Genomic DNA, 22923 nt, shown 5'->3' with positions numbered 1-22923 from the left:
ATGAACCGAGTGCTTTAAAGGAGAGAGAGAAAGCCACGACTCTGCCGCTGGGGAGCTTTTGTCGAGAGGAACTAGGAGAGGGAACTTGGGTCTCGTAATCTCTGATCTATAGCAGAAGAGGCACAGGCAAAGGGATGGCTTAGGTCGTACTTATACTCGCCTATACTTGTAGGAGCGTTTTCCGCCACCATCTTCGTGCTGCAGTTGGCTCCTCCGAAAGGATAACGGCAAGCGCAGACAAAGCTCTTCCTCTCATTGACACAGGTCCCCCCATTTTGGCACGGGGAGCTGCTGCAGCTCAGATAATCACCTGCATTGAATGGGAGAGAAGGGCATGAAGGCACAGAAGCAAGGAGCCTTCGGCTTTGCAAAGACTTCCAGATTGCAGTTTCCTACCCCAACTCTTCCCCAGCTGTATTTGAATCTCAAGTTAGAGGCGATATGGGGAGAAAGACAACCGCCATTGTTTATTTGCATATAAATTACACCATTTCCCAGGATTGTGTGGTAGTGGTGTTTTTGCTTAATATTATTTGCCACTGGGGAATTTAGTCAGACACTGCTTGCGGCCACTGACTGGGTCTCGACTGGCTAATTGCTCCTCATTTCTGCCAACCCAAGGCATGAGGGAAGCGCTCAGTCCCAGCGTCCATGTCCAAACGTACTGTCAAATAGTATTTTATCCCTCATTTATATGCTACTTAGCGCTTTACAATCCTGCTCCCATTTTACAGATGGGGACCTCCCTTTGAGTCGCTTGCCCCAGGCTATGCAATTATCCTAGGGCAGAGCTGGAAGCATCTTGAAATTAAAGACTGGGCAAAGGCTCTACCAGTCATAATATGCCATGTGAGGTGGGCATCTGTACATACAGAAACCTGAATCATACCATTTGTGTACTTCAGCAGAAGGAGACTCTTAACACAAGCAGGTGTCTGTGTAGAGCAGTGGTGGCCAAACTTGGCCCTTCAGCGGTTTTGGGACTACAATTCCCATCATCCCTGACCACTGGTCCTGTTAGCTAGGGATGATGGGAGTTGTAGTCCAAAAACAGCTGAAGGGCCAAGTTTGGCCACCATTGGTGTAGAGATAACGCATTATAGACATGGCAGAAGTAAGTGTGCCTGTCCCTCTGCCACCTTACAAACTAGCAAGTACTAAAGAGCTCCTATTCACGGGCGACCCACCCTGTTTCGCCACCTGAGGAGAAAAAAGGAATGTACCACTTCCTGCCCCCACACTGCTGCTATGCCCTGCCCTCTACTTCCTCTGCATACCAGAACATACACATGCTTGCCAAACTCGGTGAGATTTCCACAAGGCTTTGATGCTCTCCTCTCTGCCCCAGGAGTGGGGAAGACGAGTGGCAACATGGTGCGCTGGAATGTCCCCTCCCCATCCCTGAGGGGTGGGGAAGACAACGCCACACACTGGAACGCTTCCAGTGAGAGGAGGCATTCTGCTGGTGGCAGAAGCGGTGGGGCAGGTGGACCACCATCTCTTGCACTTCTGCCGCCTGAGGCAGCTACTTCAAAGGCCTTCTACTACTTCAAAGCAACTACTTCAAAGGCCGGCCGGCTCTGCTTCTATCTGTAGGCCAGGTGTGGGAAATCTTCCATATGTTGGTGAACTACAACTCCCATCATCCTTGGACGTTGGTCATGTTTGCAAGGTCCGATGGGGGTTGGAGTTCATCAGGATCTGCAGGGCCAAAGATTTATCCCACCTGCTGTAGACTGAAGAGGTAAGGTAAAGGTAAAGGGACCCCTGACCATTAGGTCCAGTCATGGCCGACTCTGGGGTTGCGGCGCTCATCTCACTTTATTGACCAAGGGAGCTGGCGTACAGCTTCTGGGTCATGTGGCCAGCATGACTAAGCCGCTTCTGGTGAATCAGAGCAGCGCATGGAAATGCCGTTTACCTTCCCGCTGGAGTGGTACCTATTTATCTACTTGCACTTTGACGTTCTTCCGAACTGCTAGTTTGGCAGGAGCAGGGACCGAGTAACGGAAGCTCACCCCGTCGCGAGGATTCGAACCGCCAACCTTCTGATCAGCAAGTCCTAGGCTCTGTGGTTTAACCCACAGTGCCACCCACGTCCCTACAGACTGAAGAGGTACAATCACAGTAAAACTTGATTATCGCTTGATTCTATGCCATGGATAAACTGGGCTGAAGTGTGAGGGACAATTCCCCTTTCCTCTTGAACTGTCCACTGTAAATCACAGCTCACTGTCATCTGGGGATTAGACAAATTGAATTGCCGGAGACTATTCAACAATTCCAGCTCTTAAGAGTCCTACGCAGTGACAATAGGGGTATGCACATTCTTGCGATGAGATTGCCAAGTGGGCCGGCCTCTGAAACTTGAAAGAAAGAAAGCCCAGGAACGCTCAAGAAGCAGGCTAGGTGTGGGGTGATGAAAAGGGTGTTTCAGAATAAGCGCTGATTGCCAGCAGATGTGTGGAATTGCCTCTTTTCACAGGCACTTCATCGGCACTCTGAGCTATCTTTAATTTCCAGCCCAGTCATTTCAGATGCCATGGCGCTCCTCGGTCGCAGCACTTCGACGGTGATGGATTTGAGCTTGCCAGGCTGAATGCAAAGCTTTGTGCGCTTTGTGCAAAGTGGGGGGGGGACCTCCCCCCACAACACACTGCTCCTGGAGGTAGACAGATGAGGTTTATGGACTGCAACACGCCAAGGAGTTTCTGTCCGACTTAAGTAATTATTTTCTCTCGCCGCTTTTCCCCCCGCGAACACATTGCATCTCATCTATCACAACAATAAGGCTCAGGATAAAGCAATGTAGGAGTGCAGTTCGAGTGCCAAGAGGAGAAGAGGGAAAGCTGCCTCACTTTAGCTTCATATTTAGGGTTTGCCCAGAGATTGGAGGAAATCAATTTACACACCAGGTGCTACTGCATGTTCTCACTGTGGGGGCAAGCCTAGGTTTGGACAGCATGGCTTCAGGCCACAGGTAAGGGTCACATAAATTGGAGAAGGCTCATGTCAGCCTTGACCAAGCTTTTTCCATCCAGATGTTTCAGATTACAACTCCCATCAACTCCAGACAGCTGTGGTTGTGGCCCGAAACACCTGGAAGGAAAATGCTTGGTCAAGGCTGCCTGACAACAACAGCAGCAGCGACAAAAATCCTATCACATGTATGTATTTATGACATCCATATACAGTGGTACCTCGGGTTACATACGCTTCAGGTTACGGACTCCGTTAACCCAGAAATATTGCTTCAGGTTAAGAACTTTGCTTCAGGATGAGAACAGAAATTGGCCTCCGGCGGCGCAGCAGCAGCAGGAGGCCCCATTAGCTAAAGTGGTGCTTCAGGTTAAGAACAGTTTCAGGTTAAGTATGGACCTCCGGAACGAATTAAGTACTTAACCCGAGGTACCACTGTACTGCCTTTTCCTCCAAGGAGTGCATGGTTCTTGCGCCCCTCATTTTATCCTCACAAGCACCCTATGAAGTAGGTTAGGCTGAGGGGCAGTGGCTGGGTTGGGCTGTCCTCACCCCACCGGCTGAAACCGTGGTCTCACAGGCCCTAGTGTGGCACTCTAACCACAACACAACACTATGGGGAAAGTGTACGCTAAATTATATCTCCTTGACATTATACGGAGTCCCTTCTTCAGCTTATCCCCACTACTGTGACCTGTAGGACAGTCTTCCCTTTGAAGGGCTGTCCAGCCCAAGTCTGGTGTAAAGAAGAAGTACCAAAAGAAAGAAGTGCGAGGACTTTAGAACTGAACTGAGCAGGCACATCAGCCCCCTAGCCACTCTCTTCCCCACTATGGAGATGTGCTGTATTTCTCTTTAAACGGCAGCCATCATTTCTAAGTTTGTAGCTATGCCTATACGCAAATAACTTTCTAAATTGACTCCCACGCACATAGATTAGCATACGCAAGTTTTATGTAAATATCCACCCTCTTCACCAGCGATGCATTTCCTATTTTGTTGTGATACATAAGTGTGCATTCTAGTCTCCTGCAAGTGTATGCGAGCACATGGATGAAGGGGTGGTGCAGTGACAACATGGTAAGGTGTCCTCTCTCCTATGAAATAGCCCAATATTTAAATGGATATCCAGGAATAGATTTTCCCTATGTCCAGTGCCAGAGACACGGGAGGAGATGATGTGCCAATGGATGGTCCAGCTTTCTCCTTCTTCTTTCCCCCCCACTTACTTGAGCCAAAAGAAAGACTCACTGCTGATGCTCTGTGAGTTGAAACTTCAACGTCTGCGTCTCAGAAGGGCAATTTTCATTTCCTTTCCAGGGAATTTGTTACACACACGGAGAGAGAGAGATGGTTGCCCCTACACAGAGTTAATTTGCCTTCTATTTTAATGTGGGTGGGGACAGAAAAGGAAAAGATAGACCACCCACTGGCCACCTTGACTAGCAATAACCCCCCCCCCACCACCACCTGAAGGGAATCACAATGTGCGCCCTATTTATTTTGAATTTTATTAGTGGGGTAATGATGTGATGATTGAATTGAATGGGGGTAGTTAATAAAGGGAAATTGATTTCAGATTGATTTCTGGATGATCTCGGTGATAAATTAATTGAGTAAGAACTTATTTGGGTGATCTTATTGGGGTGCAAATCAATTTAAAGATTTGAGGGGAGTGATTTGCATGGGTAAGTAATTGGCTTCCCTTCTGTGAAATTCAAATTCTGCTAATTATTTTCAAATTTGCATTTAGATGCATATAAATTAGCACATGCAAATTCTATGCAGATTGGTGGTCCTCTTTTACAGTGGTGCATATCTTCTTTTTCGGGAGGTGTGTCAACTGTCACCCTAGGCAGCGCCCTAAAGCCACACCCTGGCACTTGCAACTTCCATATGATAAAGAGATGAAGATATGATGAAGATAAAGTGAAACCCAAAACAGTGGTCTAGTTGTCTCTGTGGACGGAGATTTATTGTATACAATAATGAGCTTCTAGCTCAGTGGGATTTGAACTCTGGTCTCCCAGGTCCTAGTCTGACACTCTAACCACTGAAAGGTGAATTTCCTTTACATCATTTGAAGCCTTCTTTGGCCTATCCTCTCTAGTGTGATCATCTGTCCTGCTTTTCAGGGGGAGTGAGAAACCAAAAAGGGGGTGCGGAACCATATCTCAAGACAACCCAATGAAGACTGAGCATGCTCAGTAGCCATAGAATGCTACTAGCTCTGTGTGTGTGTGTGTGTGTGTGTGTGTGTGAGAGAGAGAGAGAGAGAGAGAGAGAGAGAGAGAGAGAGAGAGAGAAATGGATGGGTTGGAACAGGAATGAAACAAAGTATCTTGGACGCGGTCATTGTGGATTGACTGGAACACTGATCATACTGCAACATTTTGTTGCAGGTCCACTTCTTCCACATACTAATAAGGAGTTTATCCTCTACATAGAATCATAGAATTGTAGCGTTGGAAAGGACCTTGAGGATCATCTAGTAAGGTTCTGGGCTAGCAAGGCCAGAGCTCAGGGATGATGGGAGTTGTAGTCCAACAACATCTGGGGACCCACAGGTTGAGAACCGCTGATTCTAGTCCAACGTTCTGCAATGAAGGGATATGCAGCTGTTCCATATGGGGATCGAACCTGCAACCTTGCCATTATCAGCACCACACTCTAATCAACGGAGCTATCCGGGCTCTTGTGGATCTTTATACAGCCAAAATGGTGCCATCCTCTTTAGTAGTGTGTGTGGCGGGAAACGAAAAGGGATGTGTGAGAGAGGACAAAAGTAATCTGAAAGGAGCTCAGACAACGTGGAATGTTGTCTGGTTATTGGGGGTGGAATAGGGTTGCCATATTTCAAGAAGTAAAAAATTTGGACACAAAAGTTGAGCTTTTTGAGGGAATGTTGCAGGGTATGCTATGTGCATCATATGACGATGCCTTGAGGCCACCAGTGTGCCACTTATCAGCTCTGTGTAAATAAAAGATCCACATTGCCTCTGTCTCAATAGTCTGTGAACCAATGTAATAATGATGGGAAGCTATTTCAATTTGTTTCAGGATGGCCGAACGGCTTATTTTTGTCCATCACCTAAGGGGACCTACGGACTCAATGAGCAGGGATGGCATGTACTGCCCTCTCTCCCGCTGACAAGTGGGGAGGGCCTCTGGTACTGCAGCAATAAGAAGTTGCTGCTCTTGTAGCTACTCCATTTTCTCCGAAACAGAGTCAGTGCTTTCCCTCTGCGCTAAATTGCAAACAACAACAAAAACCCCTTTCATCTGTCTCCTGCCCTATTGCACTGAATATGCAAAGTTGAAGCATGAAGAGTCAAACTGAATTAGGGTAACAATCAATCTCTCGCAATTAAAACTCAGAGTGCAAAAGACGTTCACAAAGGCGCTTTGGCACCGAACAACAACAAACCAACAGGGGACGCCTCAGTGTTTGGGATGCCACCGGATGCGGTTGGCATTTACAGCTAAACATTTTTGAGAGCTGGTGTGGCATATTGGGTAGCCTAGGACGGTGGGAGATCAGGGTTCGAATCCCAACTCACCCACGAAGCTCACTCGGCCAGGACAGTCTAATCTACCTCGCAGGGGTGTCATGGCGAGGATAAAATGGAGAGGAGGAGAACTGTGTAGACTCTTTGGCGGAATAGTGTAAGAATGAATAAATATTTTGTGGCCTCCATTTCCCCCAGAAGGCTTGTTGGGTTTCTAGAGGCTCAGACTATGGGAGTAGAAGGGGGGAAGGTTTAGGGGTCAGAGCGGCAGGTGATTTAGAAAGCCTGGAGACTAAAAAAATTTGGAAAAAGAAAACTCAAGCCTCTCCCTCACACTGGCCTCCAATTGCTATCTTTCTCCCTATATGTCCACCTCTCCTTCTCTCAAAGAGAAATAGACTAACGCTGGAAGAAAATCTGTGAAAATGGGTTACCTTAGAGAAGGGAGAGAATGAAGATAGGCAATTAGAGTGTCCATTTTGGCATCACCAAAGGAGAAGACACCAATTTACATAAAATGTGCATGTGTTAATTTATATCTATCCATACAAACATTAGACATAATGTACTAGAATTTAAATAGAAATATACCTCAGCATAGCGGGAAAGTGTGGACTTGTATGTGTCTGCTCAGTCTGCTGCCCAGGTTGAAGCTGTTCATGGGAGACTTTAGGCTCACATTAAAACCATACATTTAAATCGCTGTGGTGCCAGTTGTGTCTTGCCCCAAAGAATTCTGGGAGCTGTAGTTCATTAAGAGCACTCACAGAAGAATCTGAAGAAGTGTGCATGCACACAAAAGCTTATACCCAGAACAAACTTAGTTGGTCCCTAAGGTGCTGCTGGACAATTTTCTTATTTTCTAATTTATTTCGACTGCGTCAGACCAACACGGCTACCTACCTGAATCTAGAACCACAGAGTTACAGTTTACAGAGTGGTTTAAGGATCAATCCCCCTTCACAGGGAATTCTGAGAAGTGTAAGGTAAAGGACCCCTGGACGGTTAAGTCCAGTCAAAGGCGACTATGGGGGTATGGCGCTCATCTCACTTTCAGGTGGATGGAGCTGGCGTTTCTCCACAGACAGCTTTCCGGGTCATGCGGCCAGCATGACTGGTCACTACTGGCGCAATGGAACACCATGACGGAAGCCAGAGTGCACAGAAACACTGTTTACCTTCCCGCCACAGCGGTATCTATCTACTTGTACTGGTGTGCTTTCGAACTCCTAGGTTGGCAGGAGCTGGGACAGAGCAACGGGAGCTCACTCCATTGTGGGGATTCGAACCGCCAACCTTCCGATCGGCAAGTCCAAGAGGCTTAGTGGTATAGCTCTGTAGGGAGAATAGAGTCTTCTAACAACTCTCAGCATTCTGACCAAACTACAGCTCCCAGGATTTTTTTTTTGGGGGGGGGGCACGACTGTTTCAAGAGGTCTTGTACCAGAGGTATTACTTGTGCCCAAAACTGGGGGGCCCAGCACGTGTCGTGTGAGTGTGACATTGTGTGCATGACGCTTGATGCATGTGCTATGTTGCATCAGCGGAAGGGATGGGAGCGCAGAGGGTGTGTTTGCAAGCTGGAGGCTGGTGTGTTTGGGGCCGCTCGATATTGGGGGGGGGGCTTGGCCCCCTGCCAGCAAATATTGGGGGGGGGGCAAAGCCCCTTCCGTCCCTGCCTCTTGCTTCAGCCCACCAAACCATCTCACATTTCCCTGAACCCTCATGGAATTTCTGCTCCCATTTTAATTTCTGATGGAATCGTCTGACATCTCTATCAGGGCAGTGCTCTGCTTATAAAGCCAACTGGGTTCCCCCCCCCTCCCAGGGTGGTGGGGAGCCTGGTATCAGTTCCTACCATGTATTAAATGTAGGGGTGGGAGAGCGTCATACCAGCTGAAGAGAGAGGTGGTTTTCTCTGCCTTAAAGCTTTTGTTGACCTATCGAGGGCCGGTCCCCTCGCCTCCCTGCCCCCACCATCCCCACAGCAACACCACCTTATAGTAACAGCAGCAGAGTGTTGGAGGAGATCACCTCCTCCCCTCTCAGTTAGCCAAGGTGAAGCTCGGAATTGTCACCGGAGAGGGTTCTTTTTATTCTCTGCTGCCGCTGCTGAAATTTTTAATGCTGCATTATGCATTCTACTTTGCGGTTTAGAATTGTACCTTTATATGGTTTTTTTTTATTGTTACCGTAAGCTGCTCGGGGTACTTGGTTAATGGGTGGCACATAAATACTATTAATTAATGAATGAATATGTAAATCTCGGGCTGCTCTCTGCTGGCAGTGTGGCTGGGGAATTAGAGTGGAAAAACGGTGAGGGGAAGGGTTTGGGAGAGAGAGAAAAGGGAATCTCCACCTGTTTAAACTAGGCTAGGTGGTGCGATAGACAGCAGGTGTCTGTTGAAGCAGGGGAGAAATTGCTCAGGAAGAAACCTGAGTGGTGTGCCCCTCCTGTGACGGTTTCTTCAGGTGTAGCCCTGCTGTAAGAGACAAAGGGGAGGAGGTGGCAGGAGGATGCTAAGATTGGAGGGGTTTTCCACCACTCTCCCCCTCTGTCTGAGAGTTCTGACTAAAGCCCAGAGAAAGCTGGAACTTTGGTATAAGGATTCCAGATTGATAATTTGGCAATTCTGGTATGACTTGTTGTTGGCATCTGTCTGTCTCGGGTGCCCATGGAGTGTGTCTTCAGGGGTAAAGTCAAACACCTGCGATAGCAGCACCGAAATGCCCACCCTGGGGTGCAAGCCTGGATAGTGTGTATGGAGCTCCTGGGCTTCCCAGATGACTCACGGATGTGGTCCAAAGGAAAGCAATATGTTTGGCACTAGTTAAGCTGCAGGAGTTGCTGGAAGGAGGCGTGCAAGATGCCATCCAACCATCTTAGGTAGGTGCACTCGCTCACAGAGTTAGAGACACAGCAGCAGCAGTCTGCTCAAAAGCATATAGCATTCTTGAGCTCCACCATGACTGCCTATCACTAAGGTAAAGGGACCCCTGACCATTAGGCCTAGTTGTGACCGACTCTGGGGTTGCGGCACTCATCTCACTTTATTGGCCAAGGGAGCCGGCGTACAGCTTCCAGGTCATGTGGCCAGCATGACTAAGCCACTTCTGGTGAACCAGAGCAGCGCACGGAAACGCCGTTTACCTTCCCGCTGGAGCAGTACCTATTTATCTACTTGCACTTTGACGTGCTTTCGAACTACTAGGTTGGCAGGAGCAGGGGCTGAGCAACGGGAGCTCACCCCATTGCGGGGATTCAAACTGCCAGCCTTCTGATTGGTAAGTCCTAGGCTCTGGCTAGCCAGCTCCAAAAGCTCATAGCTCTTTTTCCTTCTCTGCCCATATTTTAAAACATTCAACCTGTTCAACTTCACCTTGCAAGTTAGTACAACTTTCTTCCCCGATGGGCCATGGCCATTAAGGGCCATTAAGGAAGCACCAATAGGTAACTGTAAACCAGCAGGCTATGCAAGAACGTAGGGCATGGGGTAAGCAATGTAGATATTGTTGAACTCCAATTCCCATCAGTCTCAGCCAGCACAGCCAATGGTCAGGAATGATGAGAGTTATAGTCCAGCAACATCTCGAAGGCACTGTGTTGGCTCCCCTGACCTAGAGAAAAGAACACATTCTTTTCACTTGGATAGCTCAGTTGATTAGAGCGTGGCGGTGATAAAGCCAAGGTTGCAGGTTCGATCCCCGTATATGACGGCTGCATATTCCTGCATTGCAAGGGATTGGGCTAGATGATCCTCAGGATCCCTTCCAACTCCACAATCCTATGAATCTATGAACAGAACAGCATATTCTGGAAACACTGCAACAATTCATTGGGCCATAGGTCATTGGTGAAGTACAGTGGTACCTATGGTTATGTACTTAATTCATTCCGGAGGTCCGTTCTTAACCTGAAACTGTTCTTAACCTGAAGCACCACTTTAGCTAATGGGGCCTCCTGCTGCTGCCGCGCCACCGGAGCACGATTTTTGTTCTCATCCAGAAGCAAAGTTCTTAACCCGAGGTACTATTTCTGGGTTAGCAGAGTCTGTAACCTGAAGCGTATGTAACCCGAGGTACCACTGTACATGATTTTCAAACAGAAAAGCACAGATTCCACCCCTGTCATCTCCAGTAAAGAATGTCAGGTATCAGTTGTGAAAAAGGACTCCTACATGAGATCCTTGGAAGCCAATAAGGAATACTGAGCTAGATGGACCAGCGGACTGAGGTAGCTTCATATTTCCACTCCCACTTCCCACTGTCCTGGAAATAATCTTTGTCACATATATGCGTTGAATGCAATACTGCCTGTTGTGAAGGAGCAGCTTTGGCTGGAACACGGTAAAGTTTCGCATGGAAAGATGCTGTTCAGCCCACAAAAAAGGCCGAGGCACTTCATCCACACAGCTGCTGACTTCTGCTGTTTCACTGCTGCGCAGAAAATGCTTCCAGCGGTTTAAGGCAGAATGAGTAAGCAGCGAGATATGAAATAAAGTGGAAACATTATTGAAGCCCCAATCCACTTTAAACTTCCTGCGTGCTTGATTATCAGATGAACTGCAAGCACTTGACTCGAGGCATGTCTTGAGCGTGTGCACCGAGGTGGAAGGAATGGAAATAAAGAAAAAGATGACGGGGGACACAAAAGAATAAAAATGCCTTTGCCGTTCACCAATTTACCTTATTGTGCACAAAACAATGTCATTTTGTCAAAGGCTTCTCTCCTGAAATATCGTTTTAAATTTGATCTCAGATTATTTGGTCGGTATAAAAACTAGTGCTAATTTGGTCTGGATTGACGTGGATTCCATGTTTCCACAGTCCTTGCAAAGCACACTCAATCCTTTCCTACTAAATTAGGGACCTGGATGCAAATTCCATCCTTACACTCCATAACAATTTGACTAGATTTCCCCAGAGTACCATGGAACAATGCGCTGTTCAGCCACAGTGAATTAACTGTATGCTGTTCCTTAAGCACAACCCACCTTGCACATCCTCCACTTCCTCTGTTCCCTTGGCGAGACCTTTCTGCAGCCTTACATCAAGAGTCCTGCCAGAGAGCTAACTAAAGCCCCACAAACAGCAGTTAATTTACCAACCCCTGTGTGAAGCCTAATTTCTGCTGTCACCATTCAACAGACAACACAAGAACAGAGATTCCACAGGACCAAATGGTGCAATGGGGCGATCCCACAGAGTTGCCCTCCTCACAGCGATGCCAATGTCACACGCAGGGGGCACAATGTGGGGCCCCCATCTTTTCACCATTCCCATAAGTGACAGTGATGGCAGCTCTATGGGGCCACCTAGATCTGCTGGGGATTTCAACTTGGGACTTAACTGGATTCAAAATGGTGGTGGTGGCGTGATGTGCTTTATGTGTACTAGTTACGGCCTCTGCCAGCTAGTTCCAAGTGGACCAGGGGGATGCAATGTTTTCACGCCCTCCTGGGAGGAAAAACATTTGCTCCCAGTGCAAATTACAGCTTTGGCTTCCAGGGCTCTCTGCTCACGTGCAGAATCTCATTCTCCGCACCGAGAGCATTTGAAGAACATAATATTTGATTCTTATAGCGGCTGGGAAGGGCCATGGCTCAGTGGCAGAGCACAGGTGCTGAATGCAAAAGGTCCCAGGTTCAATCCTTGACATCTCCACATGGGACTGAGAAGGACCCTTGCTTGAAACCTTGGGCAGTCAGTGTCAACCAGTGTCAACAATACTGGCCTAGATGGACTTCCCATAAGGCAGTGGTTCTCAACCTGTGGGTCCCCAGATGTTGTTGGACTACAACTCCCATCATCCCTGAGCTCTGGCCTTGCTAGCTAGGGGTGATGGGAATTGTAGTTCAACAACATCTGGGGACCCACAGGTTGAGAAAGGCTGCCATAAGGCATCTTCCTATGTCCCTACAGAAATCAGTGTGGATAAGTTGCAAGTTTGGGCAACGACACTAGTAGTAATATTAAAAAGCCTTACCTGCTTCTGAAGCAGTGTCTGTGTTTCTCTGCATTCGTCCAGCCTGGTTTGCGGTCGTGCTCACTGGGATCTTTTTCACTGGCGGTGGCTTTTTAGAAACAGGAGGACTTGCCTTCAGACGTTTGGTAATAGTGTCCACTGCCTCATCTAGGGACTTGTCTACATACCAGGTTAGATTGGATAAGATTGTTCCTGCTTTGACCTCCAGCATGGATTCTGTGAGCTCTTGCAAGCCTTTCTGAAATAGCAAGTTGTCTGGTTGAGCGGCTTTCACTAACCTGGGGATGCTGGCATTCATTCCCTTCAGGCTTCCGGAGACAACCTCACACAAGCTCCGTGCTTCATAGGCAGTCTTGTTTAACACAGGGATGGTCACAGAGAAGCGTATGGATTTGGCTTCTAGCGCCCTGATTCTGGAACTCAAGGCCTGAACCTGAAGAGAGATCACTTTATCCTTTTCCGTGGAAGCAGCTTTGATGTTTCTTACTGTGACGCAGTTGTTTGCTAAAAACTTGGTTATTTTTGCTTCCACTGCCACCAGACGACCTTCATAATCTTCATGTTCCTGAGTGGAGCGTGACCCCTTTCCATCCAGGTGGCCAATGTCACGATGATGCTCTTGCAGGTTTAACGTTGCATTTAGATTATGGCGAACTATGCTGAGATCACCAGATGATGATGAAGATGAATGGATTGCATTTGAAGTAAAGACACCTTTCCTGTTCTCATTGACTAGCACCTGAAGGGATTCATTCATCTCTTGAAATCGAGGTATTAATGTCAATATGCTTTCCATCTTCTCAGCGCTACTGCAGCAGGCCTTCGTTTCATTCTTCATGGTACTCAATGTTTCTTTGAGCACATAGTTATCCTGGATAGTATCAATGGCACTGTTGATAACCATCATGGTCTTGTTTAAGCCATCCTCCATTAAAATGAAACATTCATTAATACGCCTCTCAGAGATTTCATTGTAAGCCTGAGCCTCATCTTTAAGCTCCTTCTTGCTTTTGACGAGTTCTTCAGTGGTGGAACTTAGTCCTGCCACAACACTGGTTAAATTTTCCAGCTTTCTGCTTATAGCTTCCATTGCAATCTGTTGATCATATTCTGATGTAAGGCTGAAGGGAACCCCTTGCTCAATCAAGGGTTGGAGGATCTCCATATCGTAACAGAGGTCATTAATTTGCTCGTTCATCTTGTCCATCTTATCATCCAAGGGAAACACAAGGTTCTCCATGCTTTTATTTAAGGAGTGCATGTTCTCTTCCATGCCCTTCAGTCGTGTTTGGAAGTCCCGCCGGCATTTGGACAATATGCTGCTGCACTCTCCATGTAAGTTATCTCTCTGGATCTCCAACGCTACGGTGAGGTTACTGATCTTGCTGTCTTGGACTCTGAGGTCATCATAGAGCTGCAGAAGCATCAGACTCTGTGTTTTCACTTTCTCGTGAAGACCAACCATGTAATCTGTAAGGTTATCGGTTATTGAGTTCCCTGCTGTTGGGATGTTCTGGTCTGAGATCCGTTCAGCTGTCAACAGCTGTTCATGCACTTCTTTCATTTGAGTCAGAGTCCTGTTCAGAGATTCATAGTATATGTTGCTCCTTGAACTTTGATGCTCCAAGGCTGCTTCTATTGACCTCTGATGTTCCTGCAGGTCTTCAATTGGCTTCTCACATGTAATGCTTATATCCTCTTCAATATGGAGGATCTGGGTCCTTATATCTAGGATTTCTATCCTCGTGGGCCTGCTTTCTATATCTGCAGCCAATTTGTTGTGAGAAGCATTCAAGCTTTTGATCATTTGTTTGATGTTCTCAAGATCTGCAGACAGACCAGACGTAATCTTGAAAATCTGGGCCACTGTCTCTTGTGTTTCACTCTGGGATGTTTTCACCTGCTCTCTTACAATTTCTTTGACTAGCTCAGCAATGCTTTTGGACTTGAGATCTAGAGGGGGGGAAGACACAATGCCTTAATAAATAAAGAGCAGGTTGGAAAGAAAGGGAAGCAAAAATTCAATACTTAAGCATTATGTATGTATCTATGTTTGTATAGCAGTCACACTCTCCCCACCTCTTATGCGGCAGATTATGTCAGTTGCTGAATCTCAAGAGGGTTCTGTGTTTGAATAGTGCTTGTGCTAGTTGCTCTCATCCTTTTAATCAGTTTTGCTGTCCTGAGGGAGAAGCCATAATATGCTGTTCCCTGCAATTATAGACTACCATGACAGGGTGAAATGTAACCATGGCTTCTAGCTTAGTAGACCATAGATTTAAAAGACCTATCACACAGGCAGATACACCGTGAACTTTCCAGGAAAACGGTGGACTGTCAGGAAGACAGCAGAAGCTCTCAAGATATTTTAATTGTCAGCCACCTAATTAGCACTGAAAGCACCTCCTGAATTTTGTTATTTCGAAGTGAAAAAGAAAACAGAGATAGTCTGCCCTGCCTTTTTCAAGAGGGTGCAAGTGAACTTCTTTTTTTTGGGGGGGGGGGAGCATGCAGTAGCATCCTGTAATGTCTTAAAGGCAGACACATTTTTTGTGGCCCATGATTGAATAGGCTGGAATCTACTGATTAGATCAGCTGTCACCAACCCAGTGCTTGTGGACCCCATGGTGTTGCCAAAGTCTTCCACCGTGCCCCTGGGCAGGTGCCCCAGACTCTGAAATTTCATTTAAAATAATAAATAAATAAATCAAGTTTCTAGCTCTCCTAGAAAGAAAGTTATGGTCCAAAATGTGCAGGCACCTTCTAAGTGGTGATACTGGTACTGAATACTGAGGAATGCTCCCTGCTGCTGTTGGACAACAACAGCATCAGTGTGCATGCACACATGTGTAAAATGAATATTTTGTGATCTCCACAAGCAGGACCAGAAGGTCACAGCTGACTTCTGATGGTGAGCATAAGGTTGTTGGGGATGGTTGTGTCTTTAATGCCGTGTGATGCCACTGCTACCCCAGCTGCTGTTTTGTGGCTGGCGCCCCCAGTACTCTCTCAAAATGTGCCCAGCATTCCGAAAAGGTTATGGGTCTGATGAAGCATGTTCCAGACTACAAAAGGCTGTGACCCAATAAATTTCTTAAGATGCTACAGCTCGCAAGCACGGCTAATGGGAAAGGTAAAATGAATTGTAGCCGAAGAAGATCTGGTGGGCACTACACTGGCATCTCCTGCCATACCACAATGACTCTCCACAGGAAAGTGGCAATGAAGCAGCAGTGGCAGGAGCAATATTATCCCCCACACCTCCAAAGGTCAACAATTCCATACTGAAGAATTAGAAAGCCATATTAGAAGGAATAAGGGACATTTCACTATTCCCTTCTACGTGTGGGCTGAAACAGGGGGCAATGACTGTAGGCATCTTGAATATTTAGTTTCTGAGTATGAGTGACAAGCACCTGCAGTGCTCATATTTAGTTAAATGCAACAAAGCAGTGGCAGATGTATGTATTTATATACACTTTTATCCACCCTGTGTGAGAAAACCCTCTTCAGTTAGCGTACAGAGTACACAACAAACAAGTATAATTTAGATGAATTAGCTTTGATTTAGAAAGGCATCTGAGTTCAATCTATTCAGCTGCATCTTTAATACCAATGATTATGGGTTAAAGTGACAATATGGTTGAATAGCAGTTTTTAAAAATAATAATAATAATAATAATAATAATGCTCTATCAAATGGAAAAGAAAATGCAAAACAATGTATATCCATCTATATCTTTCATCTATGATCTATCTCTCTGTCTATCCAGGCATTGGTGTACAAAGCCATATACAGCTTGGGACCAGAATACTTTAAATATCCTCCCATTCCCAACATACTCAACTGATTGCTGCATTCTGCAGTACAAAACACCCTTCAGATACCATCATAATTCCGCACGAACTTTTGGAACTCCCTTCCACTTTATATCAGACAGAAGCCTTCTCTATTGCATTTTGGCATCTGCTAAAGATGTTCGTCTTCTCAATGGAGGTCTATCCCAGCTGATATCTAAATTTGATTTTATGTAGGTGCTGTTGTTTTAATTGCTTTGGGGTGTGTGTGTTTTTTAAAAAAATGTTGTTATAGATGTAACTGTTTAATATATGTTTTAATTATATTGTAAATCACTTTGGGATGCTTCGTGGGAAATATTCTACAGTACACTAAGTAGAAATTGAAGTTTTTAAGCTGGTATAATCATTAGTATAACAACATGACCAAAAAAATCGCAAACTTTCACCTAACCTGAGGCAGAAAAAGAAAAGGGGAAGAAAGAGAAGGTTTAACTAATCAGAATACAAGGAGGGATTTGTGACAGGAATTGCATGTGACCACATGATGTCGAAACAAAGACTTGTCTTGTGGGGGTCAATTAAAGAATTCCCTCATCTCTTGCCAAATCCTAAATCAGTGCTAATTGGCTAAAGAAACTTAAACAATCACTAATTGTTTAACAGAGTAAAAGCCACCCTGAACTAAAATGAAATAATCTCCTCAGAAGATTATGTTTCTGTGGGGCTCTACAGGCAGAAAAGCTCTGAAAGATGAGAAGAATTACATTAAAACCCATAACTTTGTACTTGTTTACTTATCCTGCTCTCCTCTAACAAAGCGTTCAGTGTTTAGACAGCCTAGATTTATAAGACCCTTGGCCCAATTCTCCTTATTCCGAAACATTAACCCCAATGCAAGTACAGCAAAATATTTCAGCTGACAAGTGCAACAAAGCGCACAAAGGAAGGCAGGAAACTTTGAGCTCAGTGTCTGAAAGGGAAGCTTCATGGTGCTCCAAGGGCTCCAGGCACTTCACCTCAGTAATTCTTACAGCAGCTTATGAAATAGGCTGCTGTTCTTGCCCCCATATAGGCTGAGATAAAGTGGTTTGCCTGAGGCCACCTACTGAGTTTGTAGCTGAGGTAGTATCTGAACCAGAACTCCCCAGACATCAGTTGGATATGTTGGGACTGAGATGATGCTTAAGGTATTCTGGACCCAAGTTGCATAGGGCTTTGTACACCTATCTGTACACCCAGGAGTTTTCCCTGTCTGTAGAGTCCAGCAGTAGACTCCATCTGTAGACTTTGGAAGTGAGAGCTGGACCATAAAGAAGGCTGATCGCCGAAGAATTGATGCTTTTAAATTATGGTGCTGGAGGAGACTCTTGAGAGTCCCATGGACTGCAAGAAGAGCAAACCTATCCATTCTTAAGGAAATCTGCTCTGAGTGTGCACTGGAAGGACAGATCCTGAAGCTGAGGCTCCAATACTTTGGCCACCTCATGAGAAGAGAAGACTCCCTGGAAAAGACCCTGATGTTGGGAAAGATTGGGGGCACAAGGAGAAGGGGATGACAGAGGACAAGATGGTTGGACAGTGTTCTCGAAACTACCAACATGAGTTTGACCAAACTGTGGGAGGCAGTGGAAGACAGGAGTGCCTGGCGTGCTCTGGTCCATGGGGTCACAAAGAGTCGGACACGACTAAACGACTAAACAACAGCAACAGACTCCAGGAGAGGCAGAGCAGCTTGGAAATAAGACACCCCCTCCACCACTATCACCCATATCAGGAGATACCTAGACTTATTTCCGTGCCAATATGAATTTGTGTTCTCTGCCCTCTCCCTTTCTCTAACACACTGACAACTCAGCATGTAACCAGGGCCCCTTCTACAGCATACATTTAAAGCACTATGATACTGCTTTAAAGAGTCATGGCATCCCTCAATGAATTCTGGGAGCTGCAGTGTGTTAAGGGGGCTGAGAGCATGTGATCTGAAGCATGTGGCAATGGAGCAAGCAGCCATTGAATGGCAAGGAACAAAGCCAACTGAAATCCCCTTTTGTCTGTTTCTTGCAGGTGGCAGATGTGCTCTTAGATGGCATCTTTTGGAAAGTCCTGAGGTTGCTGAGGTTTTTTTGAAACAACAACAGCACAGTGATCTTCTAATAAATTTAGCTATATAAGGGGCTGCTGCATTGGAAGCGATAATAGTTATTGAAATGCAGTTGAGTTTTGAGCACTTGCGTGTGTTTTCTGTTTGAAAAAGCAGCAAAGCCAAAGAATAACAGCAGATTTTTAGGGAAAGGGGGTGGGAGAGAAGTCAGTCTTGACATGCATATTGCATCTTGTGAAATAGCCCAGCAAACTCTTCTGCTGCTTAGATGAAGAGGTTGCCAGAGGGTTTTCCAGCTGAGTAATATAATGGGAAGTAGGTGGTGGAGGAGGGTGATTTTCTTAAAGATGCGATTTCATAAGGTGGCACGCGCATCACTTGGCCATGTACTCATTCATTTAAAACAAGGTGGATTACAGGTGTTTTCGTATTTTTAAAAAAATGCAAAGAAGGAAATCAAAACAGTTGCCACTTCTCTCTTAATTTCCATATGAAAAGAAATCACATATTGAATATTCTCTTAAAATTCCCTTCTTCTTTTCTTTTTTTGCAAGAAAACAAGTGAGAGATTCCATGACTAGGGTCAAGCTTACATGTCTCTTTCATTCAGCAGCAACCTCATTGTTCTTTCTGCCTAGCTATGTATCTTCATTGAGTTTAATGGTGGCATGTCACAGCTAGACATTCATCCTCCTGCCACCCACCAAGGCTCGCAGAAGTCATCACCCCCCTCTCTCCCAGCTCTCCTCAATTTGACTTTTAATGAGGACGGTTCAGAGGTCCCCTTAGGTTATGCAAAGGTCATCTCTGAAAATAGGGTGGAAGGTTGCAAAGAACAAATGCAGAAGGCGGGACAGATCCAGCATAAATCTAATACAGGAGAAAAACAGGAAGGCAGGAAGTAGAAGGGCACTCTTAAGTAAAGAAAGGCACTGAGGCCTCCAAGCTTGGCTTAGGCTACATTAGCATAGGCTAAGCTCTCATAGAATCTCAGAATTGTAGGGTAGAGTTGGAAGGGATACGGGGAGTCATCTAGTCCAACTTTCTGCAATCCAGGAATCCAGAATCATGATACACCGAATTTGTAAATTCTATAGATACAGTAGTGTGATTTGAAGAAAGGGAGAGAGTGCCCAGAATGACAATTTACTGGGCCATTTTTTAATTTAAAAATTTACTATTAGTTTGTTTGTTTCTTCCCATGGAAAAATCCAAAATCAATTTAACAATAAATCATGATTTAATCTCTGCTGAATCTCTATTGTCAGGGTGTTCCACAGGACTGGGCCGATGACACTCAAGGCTTGATTTCTCACTGTTGTCAAATGAGCTTCACCAATTCTGGGAATGACCAAACACCCATGTTCTGGACTCCAGCTCATTAATATCAGGCAGACCTTGCGTTTGTACCATTTCTGATGCCTGCTAAAAATACTCTTGTTCAGGCAAGCTTCTCCAGACAGGTTATTTCATCGTGTATATCTGCTGTTAAACTCTGTTGGTTTTACCTATATTTTGATCATTTTATTGGCATCTTCATATGACCATTTTATGCATTTATGTAAACTGCTTAGAGGTTTATTTATTCATTTTTAGATTGAGCACTCTATCAATCATATTCAATAAATGAATGAATGAATGAATGAATTTAGAACTCATAGATGAGCAGGAATGAAGAAGAAAAAAAGACAAAATGAAATAGGCTACATTCTAGAGGCACATTCTGGCCAAAATGAAGGATGAGGAAGTGCGAATAGTTTCAACAAGGAAAGCGTGAAGCACATATCTAAACCTTGGGACATATGCCTAGAGAAGTGGGCATTGCCACAATGGAATACCCACAATTCTTTTGAACTCCAACTCCCATCAGCCCCTGCCAGGATGGCCAATGGTCAAAGAATGATAGGAACAGGAATCCAGCAATATCTGAAGGGCCATAACTTACCCATCTCTGTTTGCAGGATTCTATTTTGCAATCATGCTAGGACTGCATGAAAACTGAAAGTAATCACTGGACTGTAGGGGCGGGCATAAAGATGGAGAAAGAAGAATATGGAGAAGTGGAAATAAATCTTCCTTTGGGGGATAAGGAGCTGAAGAGAAAGAGATGCTGAGGTTGGGAATCAATCTTCTGTTGATAGAAGTGTTGCTCTGCAAGGCTGGCAGAACAGTGCAGAGAGCAGTACCCAAATATGCTGCAGAAAAAGGAAGCCTTTTCAAAGGAAAAATCACAATGCTACTTCACTAGCACAGTCTCCATGCATACACACACGCACAGTGTGCACTACTAGAAGGATCGAGTCCCGTCAAGTCCCCAGGCTTATAATGAAAAGCTAATAAAAGAAGCTAATAGTAGCACTTTCATAAAACAAAGTGGTCAGAAGGATAATGCAATTTGTAAATAACTCACATAAATCAAAGAGAAAGCCAGCAGACAGGGAGTGGATCCGAGGTTAGCCTGGGACAAGGCTGATGTAACATGGGAAGGAAATTTCATTTTAAAAGCATCTAAAGCAAAATGCTGCCTCTATGGGGCTAGTGATACAAATCTGTAAGGAAGTTTGGTATCAGTGAATGATTTAGGAACACAGAATGCTGGGGCACTGCTGAAACAAGTGAGTGTGGAAGTGATCTGTGTTTGGATGAGAGAAGCATGTAAACTGTGCTAAGCCTTCCATGGAAAGGCTGGAAATATGTCATAGAAACATGGAGTTGGAAGGAACCCTGAGGATTATCTAGTATAACCTCCTGCAATCCAGGGGGGAGGAAGATAAGGCTGTAGCTCAGTCAGTAGAGCATAAGACTCTTAATCTCAGGTTCGTGGGTTCGAGCCCCACGTTGGGCAAAAGATTCCTGCATTGCAGGGGGTTGGACTAGATGACCCTCGTGGTCCTTTCTGACTCTACGGTTCTGTGTTTCTTCGATGGGGTTCCAACAATTGACAGAGAGAGAGAGAGAGAGAGAGAGAGGCTCTTTCTAACATAGCAGCGGTTCACAGAGGGATTGTGAATTTGGGAAGTTGTTCAAGTAGATCATGGCTTGCTGTCTTCAAAGGGTCAAATGGATTGGGTTTCATATGATCATAGTAATTTTCTTTTGTGTGTGAGCATAGAACCTTACTGTGCAATTGACAATTTAAGTGAATCCAAATGCAGCAAGGAAGTGGGATAAGATCTGACAGTGGTTTTCCCAGAGGTACATGTGCAAGTAACAGATTAACCCGCAGGGAACACACAAAAATGGATGGGAAGGAAACTGACAGGAAATGGAAAATGTTCAAAGCCATATTGGACATATACCCAAGGGTCAAGAATGCCACATAGCAATAAAATGCACCAGGATGGGGGTGGGGCGGGGGGAGGAACAGGATGGATGGGAGAGGTGGTCTAAATATGACTGGGAAAAGCAGGGCTATTTGAGAGCAGTATCCAGAGCTCAGAAACTGCTGAGGCAAGTAAGGAATGGACCTGCAATGCATGAAGATGTCTCCAAGGGGCTTTTAGAGGCTCAAAGGTATGCTATTTCTGCATTACTACTCAAAGGCAATAGACATTCGAACACAATATGCAGCACAACGAAGACCCAGGGACAAAATTCAATTGACGACAAACAAAGCGAACTGCTGAATGAAGATCCAGCATGTTATGTACTGAAGTTCTCACCCTGGGCCAGCAGGGGGATACTGTAGATAGTTATGCAAATGAAGGATCGAAAGTGACGTTCAGTGATTGGATAGTTTTAGAAAGTTGCTACAGTAACGTTGTACTGGAGCTCTATATAAGCAGGCAGACTGAGCCCTTCAGCTCAGCTCTGTTCTGGACTCTGAATAAAGAAGAGCTGTTTGAAGAATCCCTGTGTCGTCTGATATGTTCACCCACAACTTAACACAGCACATTACTTGGGACCTTTGCAGATGCAATGTGCCCGCTTGTAATCACATGCGTGGCAGCACGTTCTTCTAAGCTGAGCTTGCCGTCCAGACTGTGGATTCTGCCCACTCATGAAACTGGGTGGGCAAGAAAGTGAGACATTCCCAGGGGGCGGACCCAACTGGGCCTACAGGCTTCTCTTGGATCCGCCCCTTTGAATCAAAAGGGCCCCACCTCCTACTTCAACAGCCACTTTGTCGTCGGATCCTCCACCCTCCCTCTCTGTTCTGCTGCTGTGTTTGGTGATGAAGACCTTGCTATGGATTTTGTCGGCTGCTATATTTGGGGACGGGTAGGAATTTTCCCACTTGGCAAATTGGCACCAACTTGTTGGTTTTCACCTTCTTCATAGCAATCATCACAACTCTGAAAAAAAGGAGGTGTCCCGTTAAAGGGGTCCAAGGGAGATGCTTCTGTGCAGATGCCCAGATGGGGGCTAGGGCCACAGCACTCCCCAGGTGACAACCCAGTGAGGGAGATGCTATTTGATGTAGATCATAAGACACCCTCACTTCCAGTTGACCCCAGTGAGTGGGCAGGAAGTGGTGGCTTTACCCAACGCCTATACCAAACCTCTTTACACCTGTAGTCAATAAAGTTGTGGCCTGATTTGACCCA

The 22923-nt window shown here is 45.6% G+C and overlaps 1 protein-coding gene across 2 annotated transcripts in view; it reads right to left on the bottom strand.

Moving 5' to 3' along the window:
* The window catches only part of MMRN1 (multimerin 1), a 68668-nt gene that overhangs the window by 5554 nt on the left and 40191 nt on the right, over nt 1-22923 (bottom strand). For both annotated transcript variants that reach the window (XM_028743919.2, XM_028743920.2), the window contains exons 6-7: nt 12475-14427; nt 161-310 (exon numbers count right to left, since the gene is read on the bottom strand). In XM_028743919.2, the coding sequence (XP_028599752.2) occupies nt 161-310; nt 12475-14427 (2103 nt within the window). The remainder of the gene's footprint in view (nt 1-160; nt 311-12474; nt 14428-22923) is intronic.

Source organism: Podarcis muralis, chromosome 9 (genome assembly GCF_964188315.1).
Source record: "Podarcis muralis chromosome 9, rPodMur119.hap1.1, whole genome shotgun sequence".
NCBI lineage: Eukaryota > Metazoa > Chordata > Lepidosauria > Squamata > Lacertidae > Podarcis > Podarcis muralis.
This window is presented reverse-complemented; position numbering and strand designations above follow the sequence as displayed.